Source organism: Neomonachus schauinslandi, chromosome X, assembly GCF_002201575.2.
Source record: "Neomonachus schauinslandi chromosome X, ASM220157v2, whole genome shotgun sequence".
NCBI classification, from domain to species: domain Eukaryota; kingdom Metazoa; phylum Chordata; class Mammalia; order Carnivora; family Phocidae; genus Neomonachus; species Neomonachus schauinslandi.
This window is the reverse complement of record NC_058419.1, coordinates 82,766,862-82,790,492: the sequence shown is the minus strand read 5'-3', so window position 1 is coordinate 82,790,492 and position 23,631 is coordinate 82,766,862. Positions and strand designations below refer to the sequence as shown.

Genomic DNA, 23,631 nt, shown 5'->3' with positions numbered 1-23,631 from the left:
TGCAAATGACACTACAGATAAAGAGCTGACATCCAAGATCTATAAAGAACTTCTCACACTTAACATCCCAAAAAACAAATAAGTCAAAAAATGCGCAGAAGACATGAACAGACACTTCTCCAAAGAAGACATACAAATGGCTAACAGACACATGAAAAAATGCTCAACATCATTAGCCATCAGGGAAATTCAAATCAAAACCACACTGAGATACCAACCTTACACCAGTTAGAATGGCAAAAATTAACAAGGTAGGAAACTACAAATGTTGGAGAGGATGAGGAGAAAGGGGAACACTCTTAAACTGTTGGTGGGAATACAAGTTGGTACAGCCACTTTGGAAAACAGTATGGAGGCTCCTCAAAAAGTGAAAAATAGAGCTACCCTATGACCCAGCAATTGCACTACTGGGTATTTATTTATTTATTTTTTACTTTTTTAAAAAAAATTTTAAATTTTATTATGTTATGTTAGTCACCATACAATATATCATTAGTTTCTGATGTGGTGATCCATGATCCATTCTTTTTGTATAACACCCAGTGCTCCATGAAGTACGTGCCCTCCTTAATACCCATCACCGGGCTAACCCATCCCACCTCCCCCCTCCCCTCTAAGACCCTGTTTGTTTCTCAGAGTCCATAGTCTCTCACAGTTCATCTCTCCCTCTGATTTCCCCCCCCTTCATTTTTCCCTTCCTTCTCCTAATGTCCTCCATGCTATTCCTTATGGTCCACAAATAAGTGAAACCATATGATAATTGACTTTCTCTGCCTGACTTATTTCACTTAGAATAATCTCCTCCAGTCCCATCCATGTTGATGTAAAAGTTGGGTATTCATCCTTTCTAATGCCTGAGTAATATTCCATTGTATATATGGACCACATCTTTATCCATTCATCTGTTGAAGGGCATCTCAGCTCTTTCCACAGTTTGGCTATTGCGGACATTGCTGCTATGAACATTGGGGTGCATATGGCCCTTCTTTTCACGACATCTGTGTCTTTGGGGTAAATCCCCAGGAGTGCAATTCCTGGGTCATAGGGTAGCTCTATTTTTAATTTTTTGAGGAACCTCCACACTGTTTTCCAAAGTGGCTGTACCAACTTGCATTCCCACCAAAAGTGTAAGAGGGTTCCCCTTTCTCCACAATATCTCCAACATTTGTTGTTTCTTTCCTTGTCCATTTTTGCCATTCTAACTGGTGTAAGGTGGTATCTCAATGTGGTTTTGATTTGCATTTCCCTGATGGCTAATGATGATGAACATTTTTTCATGTGTCTGTTAGCCATTTGTATGTCTTCTTCAGAGAAGTGTCTGTTCATGTCTTCTGCCCATTTTCTGACTTGATTATTTGTTTTTTGGGTGTTGAGTTTGAGAAGTTCTTTATAGATCTTGGATACCAGTCCTTTATCTGTAGTGTCATTTGCAAATATCTCCTCCCATTCTGTGGATTGCCTTTTTGTTTTGTTGACTGTTTCCTTTGCTGTGCAGAAGCCTTTTATCTTGATGAAGTCCCCAAAGTTCATTTTTGCTTTTGTTTCACTAGCTTTTGGAGATGTATCCTGAAAGAAGTTGCTGTGGGCGATGTCAAAGAGGTTACTGCCTATGTTCTCCTCTAGGATTTGGATGGATTCCTGTCTCACATTGAGGTCTTTCATCCATTTAGAGTTTATCTTTGTGTATGGTGCTAGAGAATGGTCAAGTTTCATTCTTCTGAATGTGGCTGTCCAATTTTCCCAGCACCACTTATTGAAGAGACTGTCTTTTATCCATTGCATGTTTTTTCCCCCTTTGTCAAAGATTGACCATAGAGTTGAGGGTCCATATCTGGGTTCTCTCTTCTGTTCCACTGGTCTATATGTCTGTTTTTGTGCCAGTACCATGCTGTCTTGGTGATCATTGCTTTGTAATATACCTTGAAATCGGGCAACGTGATGCCCCCAGCTTTGTTTTTCTTTTTCAACATTTCCTTGGTGATTTGGGGTGTCTTCTGATTCCATACAAATTTTAGGATTCTTTGTTCCAGCACTTTGAAAAATGTCAGTGGTATTTTAATCAGGATGGCATTGAAGGTGTGGATTGCTCTGGGCAGCATAGACATTTTAACAATGTTTATTCTTCCAATCCCTGAGCATGGAATATTTTTCCATCTTTTTGTGTCTTCTTCAATTTCTTTCATGAGTGTTCTGTAGTTCCTAGAGTATAGATCCTTTACCTCTTTGGTTAGGTTTATTCCGAGGTATCTTATGGTTTTTGGTGCTTTTGTAAATGATTGGTTTCTCCAATTTCTCTTTCTACAGTTGCACTGTTAGTATAAAGAAAGCAACTGATTTCTGTGAATTGATTTTGTATCCTGCCACATTATTGAACTGCTGTATGAGTTCTAGTAATTTGGGGATGGAGTCTTTTGGGTTTTCCACATAAAGTATCATGTCATCTGCGAAGAGAGAGAGTTTGACTTCTTCTTTGCCAATTTGAATACCTTTTATTTCTTTTTGTTGTCTGATTGCTGTTGCTAGGACTTCTAGTACTCTGTTGAATAATAATGGCGAGACTGGGCATCCTTGACATGTTCCTGATCTGAAGGGAAAGGCTCTCAGCTTTTCTCCATTGAGGATGATATGTGCTGTGGGTTTTCCATAGATGGATTTTATGAACTTGAGGAATGTTCCCTCTATCCCTATACTCTGAAGAGTTTTAATCAGGAAAGGATGCTGTATTTTGTCAGATGCTTTTTCAGCAACAATTAAGAGGACCATATAGTTCTTCTCCTCCTCTTATTAATGTGTTCTATCACACTGATGGATTTGCGAATGTTGACCCAAACTTGCATCCTGGGGATAAATCCCATTTGGTCGTGGTGGATGATCCTTTTAATGTATTGTTGGATCCTATTAGCTAGGATTTTGTTGAGGATTTGGAATCTATATTCATCAGGGATCTTGGTCTGAAATTCTCCTTTTTGATGGGGTCTTTGCCTGCTTTGGGGATTAAGGTAATGCTGGCCTCATAGAACAAGTCTGGAAGCTTTCCTTCTCTTTCTATCTTTTGAAACAGCTTCAGGAAAATAGGTATTATTTCTTCTTTGAATGTTTGGTAGAATTCCCCAGGGACTCCATCACGCCCTGGACTCTTGTATTTTGGGAGGTTTTTGATCACTGCTTCAATCTCGTTACTGGTTATTGGCCTATTCAGGTTGTCAATTTCTTCCTGTTTCAGTCTTGGCAGTTTATAGGTTTCCAGGAAGGCATCCATTTCATCCAGATTGCTCAGTTTATTGGCATATAGTTGTTGAACATAATTTCTAATAATTGTTTCTATTTCCTTGGTGTTAGTAGTGATCTCTCCCCTTTCATTCACAATTTTATTAATTTGGGTTCTTTCTCTTTACTTTTGGATAAGTCTGGCCAGTGGTTTGTCGATCTTATTAATTCTTTCAAAGAACTAGCTTCTAGTTTCGTTGATCTGATCTACTGTGTTTCTGGTTTCTAATTCATTGATCTCTGCTCTAATCTTAATTATTTCTCTTCCAATGTGTGGCTTAGGCATCATTTGTTGCTTTTTCTCTAGTTCTTTAAGGTGTAGAGTTAGTTGGTGAATTTGGGATTTTTCTATTTTTTTGAGTGAGGCTTGGATGGCTATGTATTTCCCCCTTAGGACCGACTTTGCAGTATCCCATAGGTTTTGGACCGATGTGTTTTTGTTCTGATTGATTTCCATGAATTGTTTAAGTTCTTCTTTGATTTCCTGGTTGACCCAAACATTCTTGAGCAGAGTGGTCTTTAGCTTCCAAGTGTTTGAATTTCTGCCAAATTTTTTCTTGTGATTGAGTTCCAGTTTCAAAGCATTATGGTCTGAGAATCTGCAGGGAATAATCTCAATCTTTTGGTATCAGTTGAGACCTGATTTGTCACCCAGTATGTGGTCTATTCTGGAGAAAGTTCCATGTGCGCTTGAGAAGAATGGGTATTCTGTTGTTTAAGGGTGGAATGTTTTGTACATATCTATGAGGTCCATCTGGTCCAGTGTGTCATTCAAAGCTCTTGTTTCCTTGTTGATTTTCTGCTTAGATGATCTGTCCATTGCTGAGAGTGGAGTATTGAGGTCTCCTACAATTAACGTATTATTATCAATATGACTCTTTATTTTGGTTAACAGTTGGCTTATGTACATGGCTGCTCCCATGTTGGGGGCGTAGATATTTACAATTGTTAGATCTTCTTATTGGATAGACCCTTTAAGAATGATATAGTGTCCTTCTGTGTCTCTAACTACAGACTTTAGTTTAAAATCGAATTTGTCTGATATAAGAATTGCTACCCCAGCTTTCTTTTGAGGTCTGCTGGCATGGAAGATGGATCTCCATCCCTTCACTTTCAGTCTGGATGTATCTTTAGGTTCAAAATGAGTCTCTTATAAACATCATATGGATAGGTCCTGTCTTTTTATCCAATATGCAACCCTGTGCCGTTTTATGGGAGCATTTAGACCATTCACATTGAGAGTGATTATTGAAAGATATGAGTTAATTGTATTCATGTTGCCTGTGAAGACCTTGTTTTTATAGATTGTCTCTGTAAATTTCTGTTGTATATCACTCTTGGGGTCTTTCTCCTTTTATAGAACCCCCCTTAATATTTCTTGCAGGGCCGGTTTAGTGGTCACATATTCTTTCAGTTTCTGCCAGTCTTGGAAGCTCTGCATCTCTCCATCCATTCTAAATGACAGCCTTGCCGGATAAAGTATTCTTGGCTGCATGTTCTTCTCATTTAGTACCCTGAATATGTCTTGCCAGGCCTTTCTGGCTTGCCAGGTCTCTGTGGATAGGTCTGACATTATTCTGATGTTCCTCCCTCTGTACGTAATGAATCTCTTCCCCCTAACTGCCCTTAAGATGATTCCTTGGTTCTAAGATTTGCAAGTTTTACTATGACATGCCAGGTTGTTGGCCTGTTTTCCTTGATCTTGGTGGGGTCCTCTCTGCCTCTAGGATGCGAATGTTTGTTTTATTCCCCAGATTAGGTTAGTTCTCAGCTATGATTTGCTCAAATATATCTTCCAGTCCTCTCTCTCTCCACTCCCTCCAGGATTCCAATAATTCTGTCATTGGAACGCTTCATGGTGTCACTTATTTCTCTGATTCTATTTTCATGGATTCTGAGTTGTTTTTCCCTGGCCTCCTCTTTTCCCTTTTTATCTATTATATTGTCTTCCAGGTCACTAATTCGTTCTTCTGCCTCACTTACCCTAGCTGTTAGATTATCTAGATTAGATTGGATCTCATTGATAGCATTTTTAAATTCTGCCAATTCACCTTTCATTTTGGCCTTAGAGACTCTATGTTGCCATTAATTGATTTCTCCATTCTAGCTATTGTCTTCACAATTGCTAGCCTGAATTCCATCTCTGACATCTTGGTTATATCTGCATTCATTTGTAAATCTGCGGCATAAGTCATAATCTCTGAGTCTTTCCTATGTTGGGGGTTCCTCCTCCTAGTCATTTTGTTGAGGGGTGGTTGAGGGAATGTATAGAGTCCAAATTATTGACCACAACCCAAGCAAGATGCACCTGTTTTCTAGGGACCTTAGGGCTGCTGGCCTCTTGTTTTCCCAGCCTGTCTTCTAGGAGAGGGGCCTGCCGCATTGTTACTCAGGCAACCCTGTTTGGGCAGAGTTGCCCTGCCCCCCTGTGGTGGGAGATGGGCTCAGTGGGAACCAGTTTTGGGGGCTTTTGTTCTCTGGCGGCTTTCCCTGGCGGCTTTCTGCATCTCTTCCAAGAGTCAGAGCAGAAGAGACCGTTTCCAACCCTCTGCCTCAGAGCAGACAGATCACAGTCTGTTCTTCAGTGAGCTCTCCAGGCCACACTGTCTCTGTTTCTCTCTGTGCTGGTATAAACTACAGCATCCTGGATTGTGCGCCCCTCTGTAGTGCTCCCAGTCCTGCCTCCAGGTTGCAGCATGTCTCTGCCCTTTGTGCTTCTAAAACCGCCAGCCACTCCCAGTTTGCACAGGCAACCCCGCAGCTCCGGGATTTCCGTCCCGGGGGGGCTACCCTAAAGTCCTTTCCCTGCCACTACCGGTCCGCAAGTTTGTGGCCTGTCCCCTGCACTGGAGGCTGTCGCTCACCGGCAGTGTAGGATCCCCACGGCCAGGCTCCCTCCTGCTGCTGTTTATCCTCTGATATCTGCCCGGGGAATCATGGCTCCCCACTCCGTACCTCGAAACCAACTGCCTGCAATAGTCTGTTTGTAGAGATCCAGATCTTCTTACATCTCAGGCTGATTTCGTGGATGCTCAGAGTGGTCTGGTAGATATCCAGCTCAATTCCGGGGACCAGTTGGAATAGGGTCCCCTACTCCTCTGCCATCTTTTCCTGCACTACTGATTATTTACCCCAAAGATACAGATGTAGTGAAAAGAAGGGGCACCTGCTCCCCAATGTTCATAGCCGCAATGTCCACAATAGGCAACCTGTGGAAGGAGCCGAGATTCCCTTCAACAGATGAATGGATAAGGAAGATGTGGTTCATATGTACAATGGAATATTATTCATTTGAATACCCACCATTTGCATCAACATGGATGGAACTGGAGGGGATTATGCTAAGTGAAATAAGCAAGCAGAGAAAGACAATTATCATATGGTTTCACTCATATGTGGAACATAGGAATAGCATGGAGGACATTAGGGGAAGGAAGAGAAAACTGGACGGGGGGAAATCAGAGGGGAAGATGAACCATGAGAGACTATGGACTCCGGGAAACAAACGGAGGGTTTCAGAGGGGAGGCGGGTGGGGCGATGGGTGAGCCCAGTTATGGGTATTAAGGAGGGCACATATTGCATAGAGCAGTGGGTGTTATACACAAACAATGAATCAGGGAACACTACATCAAAAACTAATGATGTACTGTATGGTGACTAACATAACATACATACATACATACATACATACATACATAAATAAAAGGATTATACACCATGACCAAGTAGGACTTATCCCTGGGATGAAAGGATGGTTCAACAGACATGAATCAATAAATGTAATACACCAAATTAAAAGAATAAAAGATAAAAATCACATGATTATTTCAATAGGTGCAGAAAAAGCATCTGACAAAATACAAAATCCCTTCATCATAAAAATTCTCAACATACTGGGTATGGCAAGAACATACCTCAACATAATAAAGGCCTTATATGACAAATCCACAGCTAACATTATACTCAGTGGTAAACAAGACAAGAATGCCCATTCTCATTACTCTTACTCAATATAGTACTGAAAGTCCTAGCTAAAGCAATTAGGAAGACAAAGAAATAAAAGGCATCTGAATCAGAGAGGAATAAGTAAATTTTTCATTATTTGCAAATGATATGATTTTCTATGTAAAAAAAAAAATCCCAAAGACACAATCAAAAACTGCTGGAATTAATCAGTAAATTCAGTAAGTTACAGGATGTAAAATCAACACACATAAATCAGTTGCATTTCTATACACTAAAAATGAAACATCTGAAAAAGAAGTAAAGAAAACTATCCCATTCACAATAGCATCAAAGACAATAAAATATTTAGGAATAAATTTAACCAAGGAAGTGTGAGATCTGTATAATGAAAACTACTAGACTTTGTTGAGAGAAATCAAAGAAGACACAAAAAAATGGAAAGACATCCCATGTTCATGAGTCAGAAATAAAATGTCCATACCACCCAAAGCCATTTACAGACTCAATGCAATTCCTATTAAAATTCCAATGGCATTCTTCACAGAAATAAAAAAAACAATTCTAAAATGTGTATGCAACCGCAAAAGGCCCCAAATAGTTAAAGCAACCCTGAGAAAGAAGAACAAAGCTGGAGGCATCAGACTTCTGATTTCATACTATACTCCAAAGCTATAGTAATGAAAACAGTAAGGTACTGGCATAAAAATAAACACACAGACCAATGGAACACAATAGACAGCCCAGAATTAAACCCTCAGATATTATGTCAACTAATATTCAACAAGGGAGCCCAGAACACCTAATGAAGAAAGGGTAACCTCTTCAACAAATGGTGTTGGGAGGGACGCGTGGGTGGCTCAGTCAGTTAAGCATCTGCCTTCGGCTCAGGTCATGATCCCAGAGTCCTGGGATGGACTCCCATATTGGGCTCCTTGCTCAGCAGGGAGCCTGCTTCTCCCTCTGCCTGCTGCTTCCCCTGCTTGTGCTTGCACGCGCTCTCTCTCTGTCTCCCTGTCTCTCTGACAAATAAATAAATAAAATCTAAAAAAAAAAGAAATTAAAAAAATGGTATTGGGAAAACTGAATAAACACATGCAGAAAAATGAAACTGGACCTCTATCTTACAACATTCACAAAAATTAATTTGAAATGGATCAAAAACTTAAACATAAGACCTTATGCTATAAAACTCCTAGAAGAAAATGTAGGGAAGAAGCTTCTCGACATTGGTCTTGGTAATGATTTCTTGGATATGGCACCAAAAGCACAAACAGCAAAAGCAAAGATCAACAAATGGGACTATATCAAACTAAAAAGATTCTGTAAATAACAACAACAACAAAAAACAACCCCAACAAAATGAAAAGGCAACCTAAAGAATGGGAGAAAATTTTTGCAAATCATATACTGGATGAGAGGTTAATATCTAAAATATAAAGAACTCACACAACTCAGTAACAACGAAAACAAAAATCTAATTCACAAATGGGCAGAGGAATCAAATAGATATTTTTCTGAAAAATACATCCAAATGGCCAACAGGTACATGAAAAGATGCTCAACATCAATAATCATCAGGTAAATGCAAATCAAGAGACTCCAAATAGCCCCCAAAAATCTTGAAAAAGAACAAAACTGGAGAATTCACACATCCTGATTTCAAAACATATTACAAAGCTACATTAATCAAGAATATGGAAAAAAAAAAAGAGTGTGGTACTGGCATGAAGACAAACATACAGACCAACGGAATAGAATAGAAAGTCCAGAAATAAAACCTTGCATTATGGTCAAAGGAGTTTGGACAAGGGTGCTAATAACTATCAGTGAAGAAGGAGAGTCTTTTCAACAAATGGTGTTGAGATAACTGGAAATCCACATGCAAAAGAATGAAGGTGGGCTCTTAACTTACACCATATACAAAAATTAAGTCAAAATGAATCAAAGACCTAAACATAAGAGCAAAACCTATAAAACTCTTAGAAGAAAACAGGGGGAAACCTTCATAACATTAAATTGGTAATCATTTCTTGGATATGACTCCTAAAGCATAGGCAAAAGAAAAATAGATAAATTGAACATTAAAATTAAAAACTGTGTATCAGAGGACACAGTGCACAGAGTGAAAAAAGCAACCTATGGAATGGGAGAAAACATTTGCAAGTCCTATATCTGATAAGAGGTTAATATCCTGAATATATAAAGAACCGCTACAATTCAGTAACAATATTAATCTTACTTTAAAAATGGGCAAAGGACTTGAATAGACATTTCTTTTTTTTTTTTTTAAGATTTTATTTATTTATTTGAGACAGAGAGAATGAGAGAGAGAGAGCACATGAGAGGGGGGAGGGTCACAGGGAGAAGCAAGCTCCCTGCCGAGCAGGGAGCCCGATGCGGGACTCGATCCAGGGACTCCAGGATCATGACCTGAGCCGAAGGCAGTCGCTTAACCAACTGAGCCACCCAGGAGCCCTGAATAGACATTTCTACAAAAATTATATACATATTGGCAACAAGCATATGAAAAGATGCTTAATATTGCTAATCATTTGGGAAATGCAAATCAAAATTATAATATCACCACTCACCCATAGGATGGCTGCTCTTTAAAAAAAAATGCATGGAAACAACAAGTGTTGTCAAGGATGTGAAGAAATTGTAAATTCTGTGCACTGTTGGTGGGAATGTAAAACGGTGCAGACACTGTGGAAAACAGTAAGTTCGTTCATTAAAAAATTAAAATTAGAGTTACTGTATGATCTTGCAATTCCATTTCTGGGTGTATATCCAAAAATATTAAAAGAAAGGTCTTGAAGAGATATTTGCACACCTATGTTCATAGCAGCACTATTCACAATAGCCAACAGGTGGAAGCAATCCAAGTGTCCATCAGTGGATAAGTGTGTAAAGATAATGTAGTATGTACATACAATGGAATATTATTCAGCCTTAAAAAGGACAGAAATCTTGACTTATGGTACAACATGGATGAACCCTGAAGACATTATCCTAAGTGACCTGAGCCAGTCACAAAAAGACAAATACTTTATGATTCCACTTATATGTCTAGGGCAGTCAAACTCATAAGCAGAAAGTATAAAACATTTGTCAAGGGCTGGGGTAGGGGGAAATGGGATGTTGTTGTTTTATGGTTATAGAGATTCCATTTTGCAAGATGAAAAAGTCCTATGGCTTTGTTGTACAACAGTATGAATATATTTAATACTACTGATTTAAAATTTTAAGATAATAAAATTAAAAATTTTTAAATTTAAAATTTTTTAAGATAAAATTAAAATTGTTTAGATTTAAATTTTTTTATATAATAAATTTTATATGTATTTTACCACAGCTAAAAAAATTTTAAGCAACTATTGAGTGCCTGTTGTATGTCAGCCATTAAACTCTGTTCTTTAATAATATATTTTAAAAACAGCTTTCTGGAGCAAGTGAGTGGCTCAGTCGGTTAAGCTCCCACCTTCAGCTCAGGTCAGGATCCCAGGGTCCTGGGACTGAGTCCCACGTTGGGCTCCTTACTCAGTGGGGAGCCTGCTTCTCCCTCTGCCTGCTGTTCCCCCTGCTTGTGCTTTCTCTGACAAATAAATAAATACAATCTTTAAAAAAAATACATAATAAAAACAGCTTTCCTATGTGGAAACTCCTATGTTTCTTCCCATTTTATGGACATTGAAATTGAGGCTCTAAGCAACTTTGTGATTTTCATGATCTCCTAACATGTTGAGCTTAGCTTCAGAGTCAGACATCCTGGGTTTCAATTCCAGTTTTACCATTGACTTGCTGTGTGGTTCCAGACAAATTAGTGAACGGGGGATCCTATGTTTTCGCATCTGTCAGTTGGGCACAGTAATAGCACATGCCTTCTAGATTTTTGTAAGGATCAAAATAGATGATACATGTTAAGAGCTCAAAACAGTATCTGGCACAGTAAAGAGGGATTTTAGTATTATTATCATGTACCCAGATATTTCTGACCCTAATAGCTAGACTCAACATCCCACATGATGCCAGAATTTGTGTATTCCTTAGGGCTAGATCATCATATCCTCAGACAAAGATCAAATCCGTATCAAGAACACCGGAATTCTGTATATTCTGTCTGCAATTATAGCATTTATTATTCCACATTTTTCCTTATGAATAGCAAAATGTGCATAAATGATAATTCTTTCCATTTATTGACAGATGCTGTATACCTGGACCGTTCTAATCCCTAATGCTCAAATGATGTATGATAGAAGTAGTAGCTAACATCTACTGAAAGCTTCCTGTCAAACAAGCTGACAGTTTTGGTAACAGCAAGCCCAGATAGAGTCCGTTTATTTCTTACATAGACAGAAAAAGAAACATACACATGGTGTCACCTCCCACTTCCCTTGTTCCACAGGATGACATCAAAGCAAAATTAGCCAGACGAAAGGCATCATCAGTGGTGTGGAACTCTGTTGCTTAAGAGTCATTTCCATATTGTAGCTAGGCATTGGGCTATTCTATAGCTTTCACCTGTACCCTGAGGTCAGGGGGAAGGGAGGAATCAAGATGAAAAGTATTGGAACCAGAGAGGTGATAAGGGAGATGGTGAGAAATGGTCGTGTAGCAGCATCTCAGACACCAGCCCGTCTTTCCATGTTGCTGGAGGACAACAGGGCATTCTACCCAGCTCCAGGTCAAACTTTTGAAAGCTTACACAGCCCATATACAAGTCCGTCAGTGTGCTGACACAGAACCGTTTCCTTACATATACTCTATGTGCCAGAAATAATCTGATGCTCGTGACAGCCTATACCAAACTCCCTCCCAGTTTTACCAGCGTACAAGATAGATATGCACTGCCATTCCAACCGGACTATAGGATCTTTGAATATAGAGAACAAGATTTAACATACTCTTACACTGCTAATACCTAACTCAGTGCAAACAAATACTCATAGAATAATTGTTGACTTATTCAAAGGAATTCATTTTGTACTTATGTGGCCTACTTGATAGAGCTGAATTGCTTATAATGACAATTTGTTACACAATCTCTGTAACACATGGGTTTTTTTACTTAAATGAAGCAATAGGAGAATAACTGTGTGACTTGATAATAATAATGGCATTCCTTGTTCCTAAGAGAGAGACAGAGACAGACAGGGACAGAGAAAGAGATTTATTTTTTCCCTCATAAGGAAAGTAACCTAGTAAAATATTTGACTGTGGATTCAGAATATCATATAGGTTCGATTCTAGGTTCTGTTATTTTTTGCTAAATAACCTTGGGTAATTTGATTAAACTTCCCTATAGCTATGATTCCTCATCTCTAAAATGTGAATAAGACCAGTACTTAATGGTCTTGAATGTATTGTTTTGAGTATTAAATTATACATACATGTAGGGACGCCTGGGTGGCTCAGTCGGTTAAGCTTCCACCTTCGGCTCAGGTCATGATCCCAGAGTCCTGGGATCAAGTCTCACATCGGGCTCCCTGCTCAGCGGGGAGCCTGCTTCTCCCTCTGCCTGCCGCTCCCCCTGCTTGTGCATGCTCTCTGACAAGTAAATTAAAAAAATTATACATGTAAACATACATACATACACGCTTTTTTACACTTACACCCACATACATTTATATATGTGTGCATATGTATATGTATAAATACATACACAGTGATTGGCACATAGTGAGTGCTCATTAAATAAGGTATTCCTGGGCCACAGGTTATTGTGTCACAAAACTGTTTTGAAATCACCCAAAATTGTAACAGCCTCTTTGGAATTCCTGAGATGTGTTTTCCAAACTTCTGTTTCCTTATTTTATCCTATTTGAGGCCTGAAGTCAACCTGACCTTAAGGGAAAGAGCTTATTTTTAAAAACTCTATGTTGCATTTTCTATGGGCTGAATCTTGTCACCCCCGAATTCATATGTTGAAGCCTTGGTACCTCAGAATGCAACTGTATTCAGGTAAGAGCCTTTAAAGAAGTGACTAAAATAAGGCCCTCAAGGTGGGCCCTAATCCAATTTGATTAGTGTCCATATAAGAGAATTTGGACACACAGGGAGACACCAGGGATGTACACACACACACAGAGGAAAGATGTGTGAGAACAGTGAGAAGACACCCAGGTGCAATCCAAGAAGAGAGGCCTCAGAAAAAAACAAACTTGCCAACACATTGATCTTGGACTTCTAGCCTCCAGAACTGTGGGGGAAAAAAATCTTCTGTTGTCTAAGCCACCGAGGCTGTGGTATTTTGTTATGGCAACCCAAGCAGACAAATATAATACAATGTGTTTCTGTCTCTTTTTCTAGACTAAAGTCAAGAAGTATGCCTGATTCTTCTCTCTCACCCCAGTGCACACAGACTGACATACAGTAGGTGCAAAATGAAGAACTGCTCACTGGACAGTGCCGATAAAGTAGACTAGGAGAAGGGGTTACTGTTTACTGAGCATCTAATGTGGCAAGAATAACAGGGTAGGGATAGGTTAAGAGTGGAGAGATTTGAGGTCCGACAGACATGGACTTGAATCTCCACCCCCAACTTTATACCTGAGGAGCCTGGCCAAGTTCTCTGTCCTCCTCCATGTAGTGAACTGACTCAGAGCACGCTCTTGATTCAGGCTGCCGGGTTCATATCAGCTTCGTTGCTAAATTTCAGTGTGACTGTGGGATATTCTTTGAACATCTCTGTAACTCATTCTCTTCATCCATAAATTAGATAATAATGGTTGCCATATCTTGGAACTGCCTTGAGGATTAAATGAAATGATGATATATGATGAAGTGCTTAGAACTATGCCTGACTCAGTATAAGCAGTCAATAAAGTTTAGCCCTGAAAATGTATATACCTCAGAACAAGCAATTATATAAACTCAGTAAGTATTGGTACTTAATATTAATTTATGGCAAATGATACTAACATTATTTCATTTAGTTCTTCTAACAGTTATGCAGTGTAGGTAATAATATCTGCCTCCCATAGAAATTGAGTTGCAGGGGCACCTGGGTGGCTCAGTCATTAAGCATCTGCCTTCGGCTTGGGTCATGATCTCAGGGTCCTGGGATCCAGCCCTGGATCGGGCTCCCTGCTCAGCGGGGAGCCTGCTTCTCCCTCTCCCACTCCCCTTGCTTGTGTTCCCTCTCTTGCTGTGTCTCTCTCTGTCAAATAAATAAATAAAATAAAATAAAGAAATTGAGTTTCAGTGGCTAGGAATCCTAACCAAATGCCCCCTGAGAGAAAGTATTGGTCAAACAGAAAAAAGTTACATGTGTTTACAGATAGTGTTACTAAAACGTCAATACAGTTTTCATCCAAATTTTGTCTTTCATTCTAAAATTTTATCTCAGGTAGACTGACTCCAGTTTTGCTGACTTTTCAGCTTCACTGAAAAGAAACAAATGTGAAGGAGGAATGACTATCCTGCATTATATATATATATATATATATATATATATATATATAAAGTGGAATTTATACTGGTCTTATCGTCTGATAGGACACTTCTCGGTTTTAGTCTTGGTCTTAAGGACTCACTTTCCTCATCTGTAAAATGAAGGTGACCATACCTATTTTGAAGGTATTTTGGGAGGTTTAAATTGAATAAGGTACATAAATCTCCTAACTTACAGTATGTACTACATAGTAGGTTTTTATAAATGGTTAGAGGTATCTTTGTATTCCCATCATATGTTACAGAACCTGTTACATGGTCAATGATGCGCTTTCAATACTTTTTTTTTTTTTAATGAATGAACTAGAGCAATGAATCTCAAATATTTTGGTCTCAGAAACCCTTTACACTCTTAAAAATGTTTGAGGATGTTGAAGTGCTTTAGCTTATGTGAGTCATGTCAATTGATGTTTACTATATTAGAAATTAAAATGGAGAAATTTTTCAAATACAAGAATATACAAACACATTCCATTAAATGTCAGAGTGAGGATGTCGTCACAGGTCCCATCATCTCTGGAAAAATCTGCTATTTATCAGAGAGTGAATAAGAGTGAAAAAGGCAACTAACTTTTAATATTATTACAAAAATAATTTTGACTTTTGTAACCCAAGGAAATGGCCTTATGAACCCCTGACCTAGAGGGAAATATTGCAAATTGTGGGGAACTATAAATTCAGGGAAATCTATCGGCAAACTGAAGCTTTGACTTATAACCTGCCTTTTGGGTTCATTGATCTCCACTAAAGCTTTACCCTGTCTTCAGAAGCTGCATGAATTGATGAAGAAAACTTATGTTGTGGTAATTGAGGTATTTGGTCCAAGGAATCATAAATATTTACCAAACTAGTATAACTCAAGAAAAGAAATAAAGTGGGGGTGAGGGAATGTGGGAAAAGGAGTAACATTTTTGATCTGGCCTTCAACCAACTAGTGGAGGACTGGCAGTCTTGTTTACCTCCACAACATGGCTATAAGTCATATGTGTGTTCTGAGTATATCATTGTACACAGATTAAGAAGTGAGTAATTTTCTAATGCATGGGTTGACCAAACACTAGATGGACAATGAATGTACAAAAATACTCTAGTTATGATTCTGAGATTTCAAGAGACATATGTAAATCAGTTAGGGGATAACTGTGTAAAAACTGTATTCTGAAGTTTTATATTTAATTGTTTTCTTGAGATGATGTCTCCTCCCAAGGGAAAATGAGGTACTTATTTAGAGACATTTTTTTCCACTATTAAATTATAAATGATTCTTCTTCTAGAGTGAGCATTAATACTTGCATCTGACCAAGTTGCATACATGAGGTTTTTTTTTTTTTTTATGTGTTCTTTGTTTTCTGACTTGGCATGTGTTGCATCTTTGAGGTCGTTAATAACAATTCACAAGTTTCAATATAATATTTAGAAAATTAGTAGATAATTGGTTTCTATGTTTGTTGGATTATAGCTGATGCTAGGCAACTGAACTAAATATCTACCTCCTACTCTTAAATTTGAAAAATTTCAAACTTACAGAAAATTTGAAAGAACTGAAAGAAGACTAAAATGAGTACCCAAAGGGGCACCTGGCTGACTCAGTCGGTGGAGCATGCAACTTTTAATCTTGGGATTGTGAGTTTGAGCCCCATGTTGGGTGTAGAAATTATTTAAAAATAAAATCTTTAAAAATAAAAACATAAAATGATTACCCGAAGATGAATGTTTTATAACCTTCCATGTTTGCAAGTACACATTCTTTCTTATTTATTTATATCAATCATCTATCTATAAAATATCTATCTAATCTTTATGCTGTACCATTTGGAAGAAATAATCAGATATTATGACACTTCTAAATATTTCAGTATTCATGTCATAAAAATGAGGACATTTCCTATATGACTGTTAGCAAACTTAAGAAATTAAACATTAATTCAATGATATTATATAAATATATTTTTAATTTCCTCAAATGTTCCTCAAATGTCTTTCATAGATGGGTTTTTCCCTAATACGAGATGCAATCATTTGATCTATTAGATGTATGCCTCTCTTTTTTCTTTTTTTAAAGATCTAGAACAAATCCCTCAACCTTTTTTTTTTTGTTTTTCATGACATTGGACTTTTGAACACTCCAGCCAGTTTTCCTTTAGAATGTCCCACAATCTATATTTTTCAGTTTCCTCATGATTAGATTCTAGTTAAACATTTTTGGCAAAAATACTGCAAAAGTGGAATTATATATTTAATACCATACATCAAAAGACATATAATGTCAGTTTACCTCAATCTTGGTTAAACTGGTGACCAACTACCTTTCCAGTTAAATGAATATTTTCCCTTAGTAATTATTAAGTCATCTGTGGGTTAACTTCAATACCTTATTCTCTAATATTTAACTTGATGATTTTATCATTCATTGATTATCCTGGCCTAAATCAATTGTGCATTGTGTACCACATTTATTAATTAGTGTTCTTATTTTAAGAATTATTTTCCCAGGGCACCTAGGTGGCTCAGTCAGTTACACGTCTGCCTTCGGCTCAGCTCATGATCCCAGCACCCTGGGATCAAGTCCCATATGGGTCTCCCTGCTCAGCGGGGAGCCTGCTTCTCCTTCTCCTTTTGCCCCTCTCCCTGCTCATGCTCGCTCTCTCTCTCTTAAATAAATAAAATCTGTTTTTTTTAAAAAAAATTATTTCTCCAAATTTTACCTTTCATTCTTCACTCTTTCTAAAAAATCTTTTGCACTAGGGATGCCTGGGTGGCTCAGTCTGTTAAGCATCTGCCTTTGGCTCACGTCATGATCCCAGGGTCCTGGGATGGAGTTCCCACATGGGGCTCCCTGCTCAGCGCGGGGAGCCTGCTTCTCCCTCTGCCTGCCGTTCCCCCTGCTGTGTGTGCTCTCTCTCTCTGACAAATAAATAAATAAAATCTTAAAAAAAATAGTTTAAAAGGAATCTTTTGCACTAAGTAGATTATAAATTTTTAAAAGCAGAGGCTCCTTCTATTCTTCCATATTCCTTTGTTAGAGTATCTTGTGTCTTACTATATGTCCTAGATGCACTAAAAAATATTAACTAGATTGAAAGGCACAAACCAGAGAAACCATGATCCTGCTTCATGTTACTAATAACATTTAATAATGAGTGTGTCCACTACTGGGAACTCATCATATGCCACACACTGGCTGAACACTTTAAATGCATTATATTTTTTAATTATGACAGCAATTCTACAAAGTAGACATTATTCTTAACTGGTTTATATTGGTTATAATTGAGGCCCAGAGAACTTAATCATCTCAAAGAAAGTTATTTAATAATTAATTGCTGATGGTCACATCAACTCCTGAAATCAGGGATTCCGTGATCTCGGAGCTAAAATCTAGGCAGAAAAAAAATAATTATTCCTAGTACAATAGCATATTTAGGGTTTTGTGAAACTGAATGTTATAAGGACCTAACAAACCTATCTGAACAATGTTATAGACTATAGTTGAAGATGTATTAGTCTGCTTTTTTTAAGTAGGCTCTGCACCCAGTGTGGAACCCAATGCAGGGCCCGAACTCACAACCCCAAGACCAAGACCTGAGCCAAGATCAAGAGTTGGATGCTTAACCGACTGAGCCACCCAGGCACCTCTACTCTTTTCTAATAGTACCCAGTAAATAATTATATGTCCCATTGATGGATATTCTAAATGTCTACTAGGCATTCTATATACCATATCTCTTTTAATCTCCATGTGATACCTCAAGTAAGTTTTAATGTAATGTCAGCAGAAACAAGGATGTGGATACAAAATCAATAGGTTTGAAAGAACTGCCAGACTGTCTTCCAAAGTGGTCATATAATTTCTCATACTCAACAGCAATGAATGACAATTCCTGGTTCTCCATATCCTCTTCTGCATTTGGTATTGTCAGTGTTTGGGATTTTAGCCATTCTAATAGGTGTGCAGCAGTATCTCACTGTGGTTTTAATTTACAATTTTGCCTTCACTGGTAAATCCTACCAAACATTTAAGAAAGAATTAATACAAATCCTTCTAAAACTCTTCCAAAAAATTGAAGAGGAGAGAAGATTCCAAAACTCATTTGTAAAGGGTTTGTCATCCTTATGACAAAGCAAGACAAGGACACTACAAGAAAAGAAAATTAAAGGACAATATCGCTGAAGAGTATAGATGCAAAACTCTTCAGTAAAATAGTAGAAAATGAAATTCAACAGCACATTAAAACGATTACACAACATGATTAAGTCAGTCATATTCCTGGGATACAAGAATGCTTCTACCTATGTAAATCAATAAATGTGATATGCCACATTACCAAGATGAAAGATAAAAATCATATAACCTTCTCAATAGATGCAGAAAAAGCATTTGACAAAATTCAACATCCTTTCATGATAAAAGCTCTCAGCAAATTAGGTATAGAAGGAATGTACCTCAACAAAATAAAAGCATATATGACATATAACATCATACACAGGGAAAAGCTGAAATCTTTTCCTCTAACATCAGGAATAAGACAAGGGGGCCCACTTTCACCACTTCTATTCATTATAGTGCTAGAAATTCTAGCCAGAGCAGTTAGGCAAGATAAAGGGAAAAGAAGCCAACCAAATCCTGAAAGAAGAAGTAAAATTGTCCATATTTGCAGATGACATTATCTTATGGAGAGAAATTCCTAAAGATTCTACAAAAAACTGTCAAAACTAATAAATGAACTAAAAAATGTTGCAGGGTACAAAATCAACATACAAAATTTACCTGTGTTTCTATATATTAACAATAACTATCCAAAAATACCTTAAGAAAACAACCCCATCTACAATAGCATCAAAAAGAATAAAATACTTACGAGTAAATTTAACCAGGAAGTTAAAGATCTGTACACTGAAAACTATAAAATATTGATGAAACAAATTGAAGAAGACACAAATAAGTGGAAATATATTTGGTGTTCATGGATTAGAGGAATTAATGTTGCTATAATGTCCATTTTGCCCAAAGCAATCCACAGGTTTAGTGCAATTCCTTTTAAAATTTCAATGGCACATTTCACAGAAATAGAAAAAAATAATCCCCCAAATTTTATAGAACCACAAAAGCTCCCAAGTAGTAAAGCAATCTTGAGCAGGAATAACAAAGCTGAAGGCCTCATACTTACTGACTTAAAACTTATTACAAAGCTGTAGTTATCAAAACCATATGGTACTGGCATAAAAACGGATACATAGACCATTGAAACAGAATAAAGAGCCCCAAAGTAAACACACACATATACGGGCAACTAATATTTGACAAGGGAGCCAAGAATACTCAATGGGGAAAAGATAGTCTCTTCAATAAACCCTGCTGAAAAAACTTGACACCCACATACAAAAGAATGAAATTAGACCCTTATCTTACATCATACACAAAAATAAACTCAAAATGTTTTCAGAATTTAAATATAAAACCTGAAATCAAAGAACTCCTAGAAGAAAACATAGGGGGTAAGCTCCTTAACATTGGTCTTGACAATGACTTTTTTTTTTATTTGATGACAAAAGCACAGGCAACAAAAGCAAAAATAAACAGGTTGGACTGCATCAAACTAAAATGTTTCTGAATAGCAAAGGAAAAAATTTAAAAAATGAAAAGGCAAATTATGGAATGGGAGAAAATATTTGCTAACCATATCTGATAAGAGGTTAGTATCCAAAATATATAATGAATTCATATAACTCAACCATTTAAAAATGAGCAAAGGACCTGAATATACATTTTTACAAAGAAGACATACAAATAGGCACAGGTAAATGAAAAGGTACACAACATCACTAATCTTCAGGGAAATGCTGATGAAAGCCACAATGAGATACCACCTCACACCTTTTAGAATGGCTATTATCAAAAACTCAAAAGATAAGTATTGGTGAGGAGGTGGAGAAAAACTTGTGCATGGTTGGTGGGAATGTAAATTGGTTCAGCCATTATGGAACACAGTATGGAGGTTCCTTGAAAAATTAAAAATGGGACTACTATATGATTCAGCAATCCCCCTTCTGGGTATATATCCGAAAAAAATAAAATCACTATCTCGAAGAAATATCTGCTCTCCCATCTTTATTGTAGCATTATTCACAGTAGCCAAGGTATGGAAACAACCTAAGTGTCCATCGAGAGATAAATGGACAAAAAAATGTGGATACATGCATAAAACAGAATATTATTCAGTCTTTAAATAGAAGGAAATCCTGCACTTGGGGCAACATAGATGAACCTGGAAGACATTATGCTAAGTGAAATAGGTCAGACACAGAAAAATATTCCATATCTCACTTACATGAGAAATCTAGAAGGGGGATTGCTGGATCGTGTAGTAGTCCTATTTTTAATTTTTCAAGGAACCTCCATACTGGGATCAGGCTATCTAGGTCATATCAGCTTTATTATTAACTTCCAGTGGGACCATGGGAAATTCTGACCATCTCTGTGTCTCAGTTCCCTCATTTGAAAAATAAGCTTAGTAATACTTCCAAATGGTCCTCATCTGTGTTCCTAGAGCCCCCTGCTCTTGCTATTTTCCAGGTGAAAGGCATAGATGTTGTTCAGGATTACACTGAATCAAGAATGTGAACCCAAAGATAAGTGGAATTGTCAAATACAGATGAGCTCCTTCACACATACAAGGAGATGGCTTTCTTGGGTATCCTGTTTCTTCTTTGGCCACTCATCCCCAGCCCATCCCAGTATGCAGCTTCTTCCTTTGTGTCTCTTCTTTACATTCTCATGATACCCCTAAAAGCCTGCTAATTCTTCATGGTAAACCCTTTCATGTAATTTGTCTGTTTGCCTACCACACTAAAACATGAGATGCTTAAGGAGAAGGATCAAGTTATGCTGGCTTTTACCCATCCAGCATTCAGAATACTTCCCGAATCTTGGCATAGAAGAAAACTAAATCTAATGAAATATTTTAAAACTTAGGAAATAGCATGGAGGACATTAGGAGAAGGAAGGGAAAAATGAAGGAGGGGAAATCGGAGGGAGAGACGAATCATGAGAGACTATGGACTCTGAGAAATAAACCGAGGGTTTTAGAGGGGGGGGGTGGGGGGATGGGTTAACCCGGTGATGGGTATTAAGGAGGGCACGTACTGCATGGAGCACTGGGTGTTATACGAAAACAATGAATCGTGGATCACTACATCAAAAAACAAACAAACAAACAAACAGGAAATTACTGGAAGATGAATTTAGAAATAATATAGATATAATAAATCCAATTCTTTTCTGCTGTATTAAATATTTCAAATATGTTCTTGAATTCACTTCCCCCTACACTCAAAATAGAGCGAGCGTATTATTACCCTTTTCTCAGAGAAGATTACTGGGACCCAGAGAACTGCAGGATCATGTCCATGGTCCCAGGGCAGGTATGTGTAACAAAATGAGCAAGGATATAGGCAATCTCCAAGTGTCTATGGACGATGTAAAAAAAAAAAAAAGAAAAAAACATCTCTTAGGAGAAGGGGCTACAGATACAGCTTGCCAACACATCACACTAGTAAAGTTATCTTCGAATCAGGGGAAGGGTCTTTTGGCCTCGTTTTCAACAAGTGGCCAACCGTGGTAGTGCAGACAAAGGGGCAGCCCCAAAAGTTCTTAGAACCCGAGCATTCCCCTGGATCACAGCCCCACTCTCCACCCAGCACTGCAGGGTGACAACTTAGCCAGATTTACACTTATGGCTAAGGATGCCACAGTCAGGATAAAGAAAAGGACTGCCGCCCAACCGCAAAACAGAGTGGCCCAGGGACCCCTGCTCCCCGTTCTCCCCGCCATCCACCTCCACCCTCACCCTTACTACCCCTCACCAGCTCAGCCACGGGTCCTGGCGCCAGGCACGCACGGCTGCGCGTTAGTCCAAGCCAGGGTCAGGAGCCTGCTGCGGCAAACAACACTGCTGAAAGAAAGCCGGCAGTCCAGGGAAGCGCTGCAAAGAACACTGCCATATACACGGCCCTAGCGCCCTCCCAGTCCCTCAATGAGATGGACCTGGGCGCGCAGCGGGAGCGCTGGGAGACGTTCAGGAAGCGGCGGGGCCTCAGCTGCGAGGGCGCCGCCAAGTTCCTGCTGGACACCTTCGAGTACCCAGGCCTGGTGTATCACACCGGAGGCTGCCACTGCGGCGCGGTCCGCTTCGCCGTCTGGGCCCCCGCAGACCTGCGCGTGGTGGATTGCAGCTGCAGGCTGTGCAGGAAGAAGCAGCACCGACACTTCCTGGTCCCGGCCTCGCGCTTCACTCTCCTGCTGGGCGCCGAGAGCATCGTCACCTATCGATCCCACGCGCACCCGGCGCTGCACAGCTTCTGCAGCAGGTGCGGGGTGCAGAGTTTCCACGCCTCTGTCTCTGACCCCGGCGTGTATGGCGTCGCCCCGCACTGCCTGGACAAGGGAACATTTTCCTAGAGGTAAAGCCCACAAACACCTGAAGGCCCCCTTACTGTCCTAGCAGTACACGCTCAGCTTTAAGCAATTAAGCAAGTTTACCATTTAAGTGTTCTATGTTTATGGCTCTAGAGGCATGTGCTCCAAGTAAGCAAATCGTGGTTGTCGAATCTATTTTTCAGGGTGGTGGCTTGCCCTGCAACCTCAGTTATCCAGTGAGTTAAAATAAAATAAAAAAAAAAGTTGATTCAGTTTGTACAGGGTCTTCTTGTTATAAAAAAGGGGATGATGATTTCCAACCTCTTCACACAAGGGCGCTGAAACCAGAAGTCCTCATTAGTGGCCATTTTTGCAGTATGCTAAAATGAGTATAAGGCTATGATTTAGAAATATCATGGTAGGGGCGTTTGGGTGGTTCAGTGGTTAAGCCTCTGCCTTTGGCTCAGGTCTTGATCCCAGGGTCCTGTGATGGAGCCCTGAGTCAGGTGCCCTGCTCAGCGGGGAG

General features: G+C 38.8%; 1 protein-coding gene across 1 annotated transcript; it reads left to right on the top strand.

The window, feature by feature from the left end:
• The first annotated feature begins 15,181 nt into the window (after nucleotides 1-15,181).
• LOC123323383 (centromere protein V-like protein 3) lies at nucleotides 15,182-23,147 on the top strand. Its single transcript, XM_044911612.1, has 2 exons — nucleotides 15,182-15,251; nucleotides 22,432-23,147. The coding sequence occupies exons 1-2, from the start codon at nucleotides 15,182-15,184 to the stop codon at nucleotides 23,145-23,147; spliced, it is 786 nt and encodes a 261-aa protein (XP_044767547.1).
• Nucleotides 23,148-23,631: the final 484 nt, after the last annotated feature.

Excerpts from the sequence above, each read along its gene's own strand:
- LOC123323383 (XM_044911612.1), top strand. The coding sequence starts at position 15,182 with ATGTCGTCACAGGTCCCATCATCTCTGGAAAAATCTGCTATTTATCAG. Across the intron at positions 15,252-22,431 it reads AGTGAATAAGAGTGAAAAAG|GATGCCACAGTCAGGATAAA; the intron begins GCAACTAACTTT and ends CTTATGGCTAAG.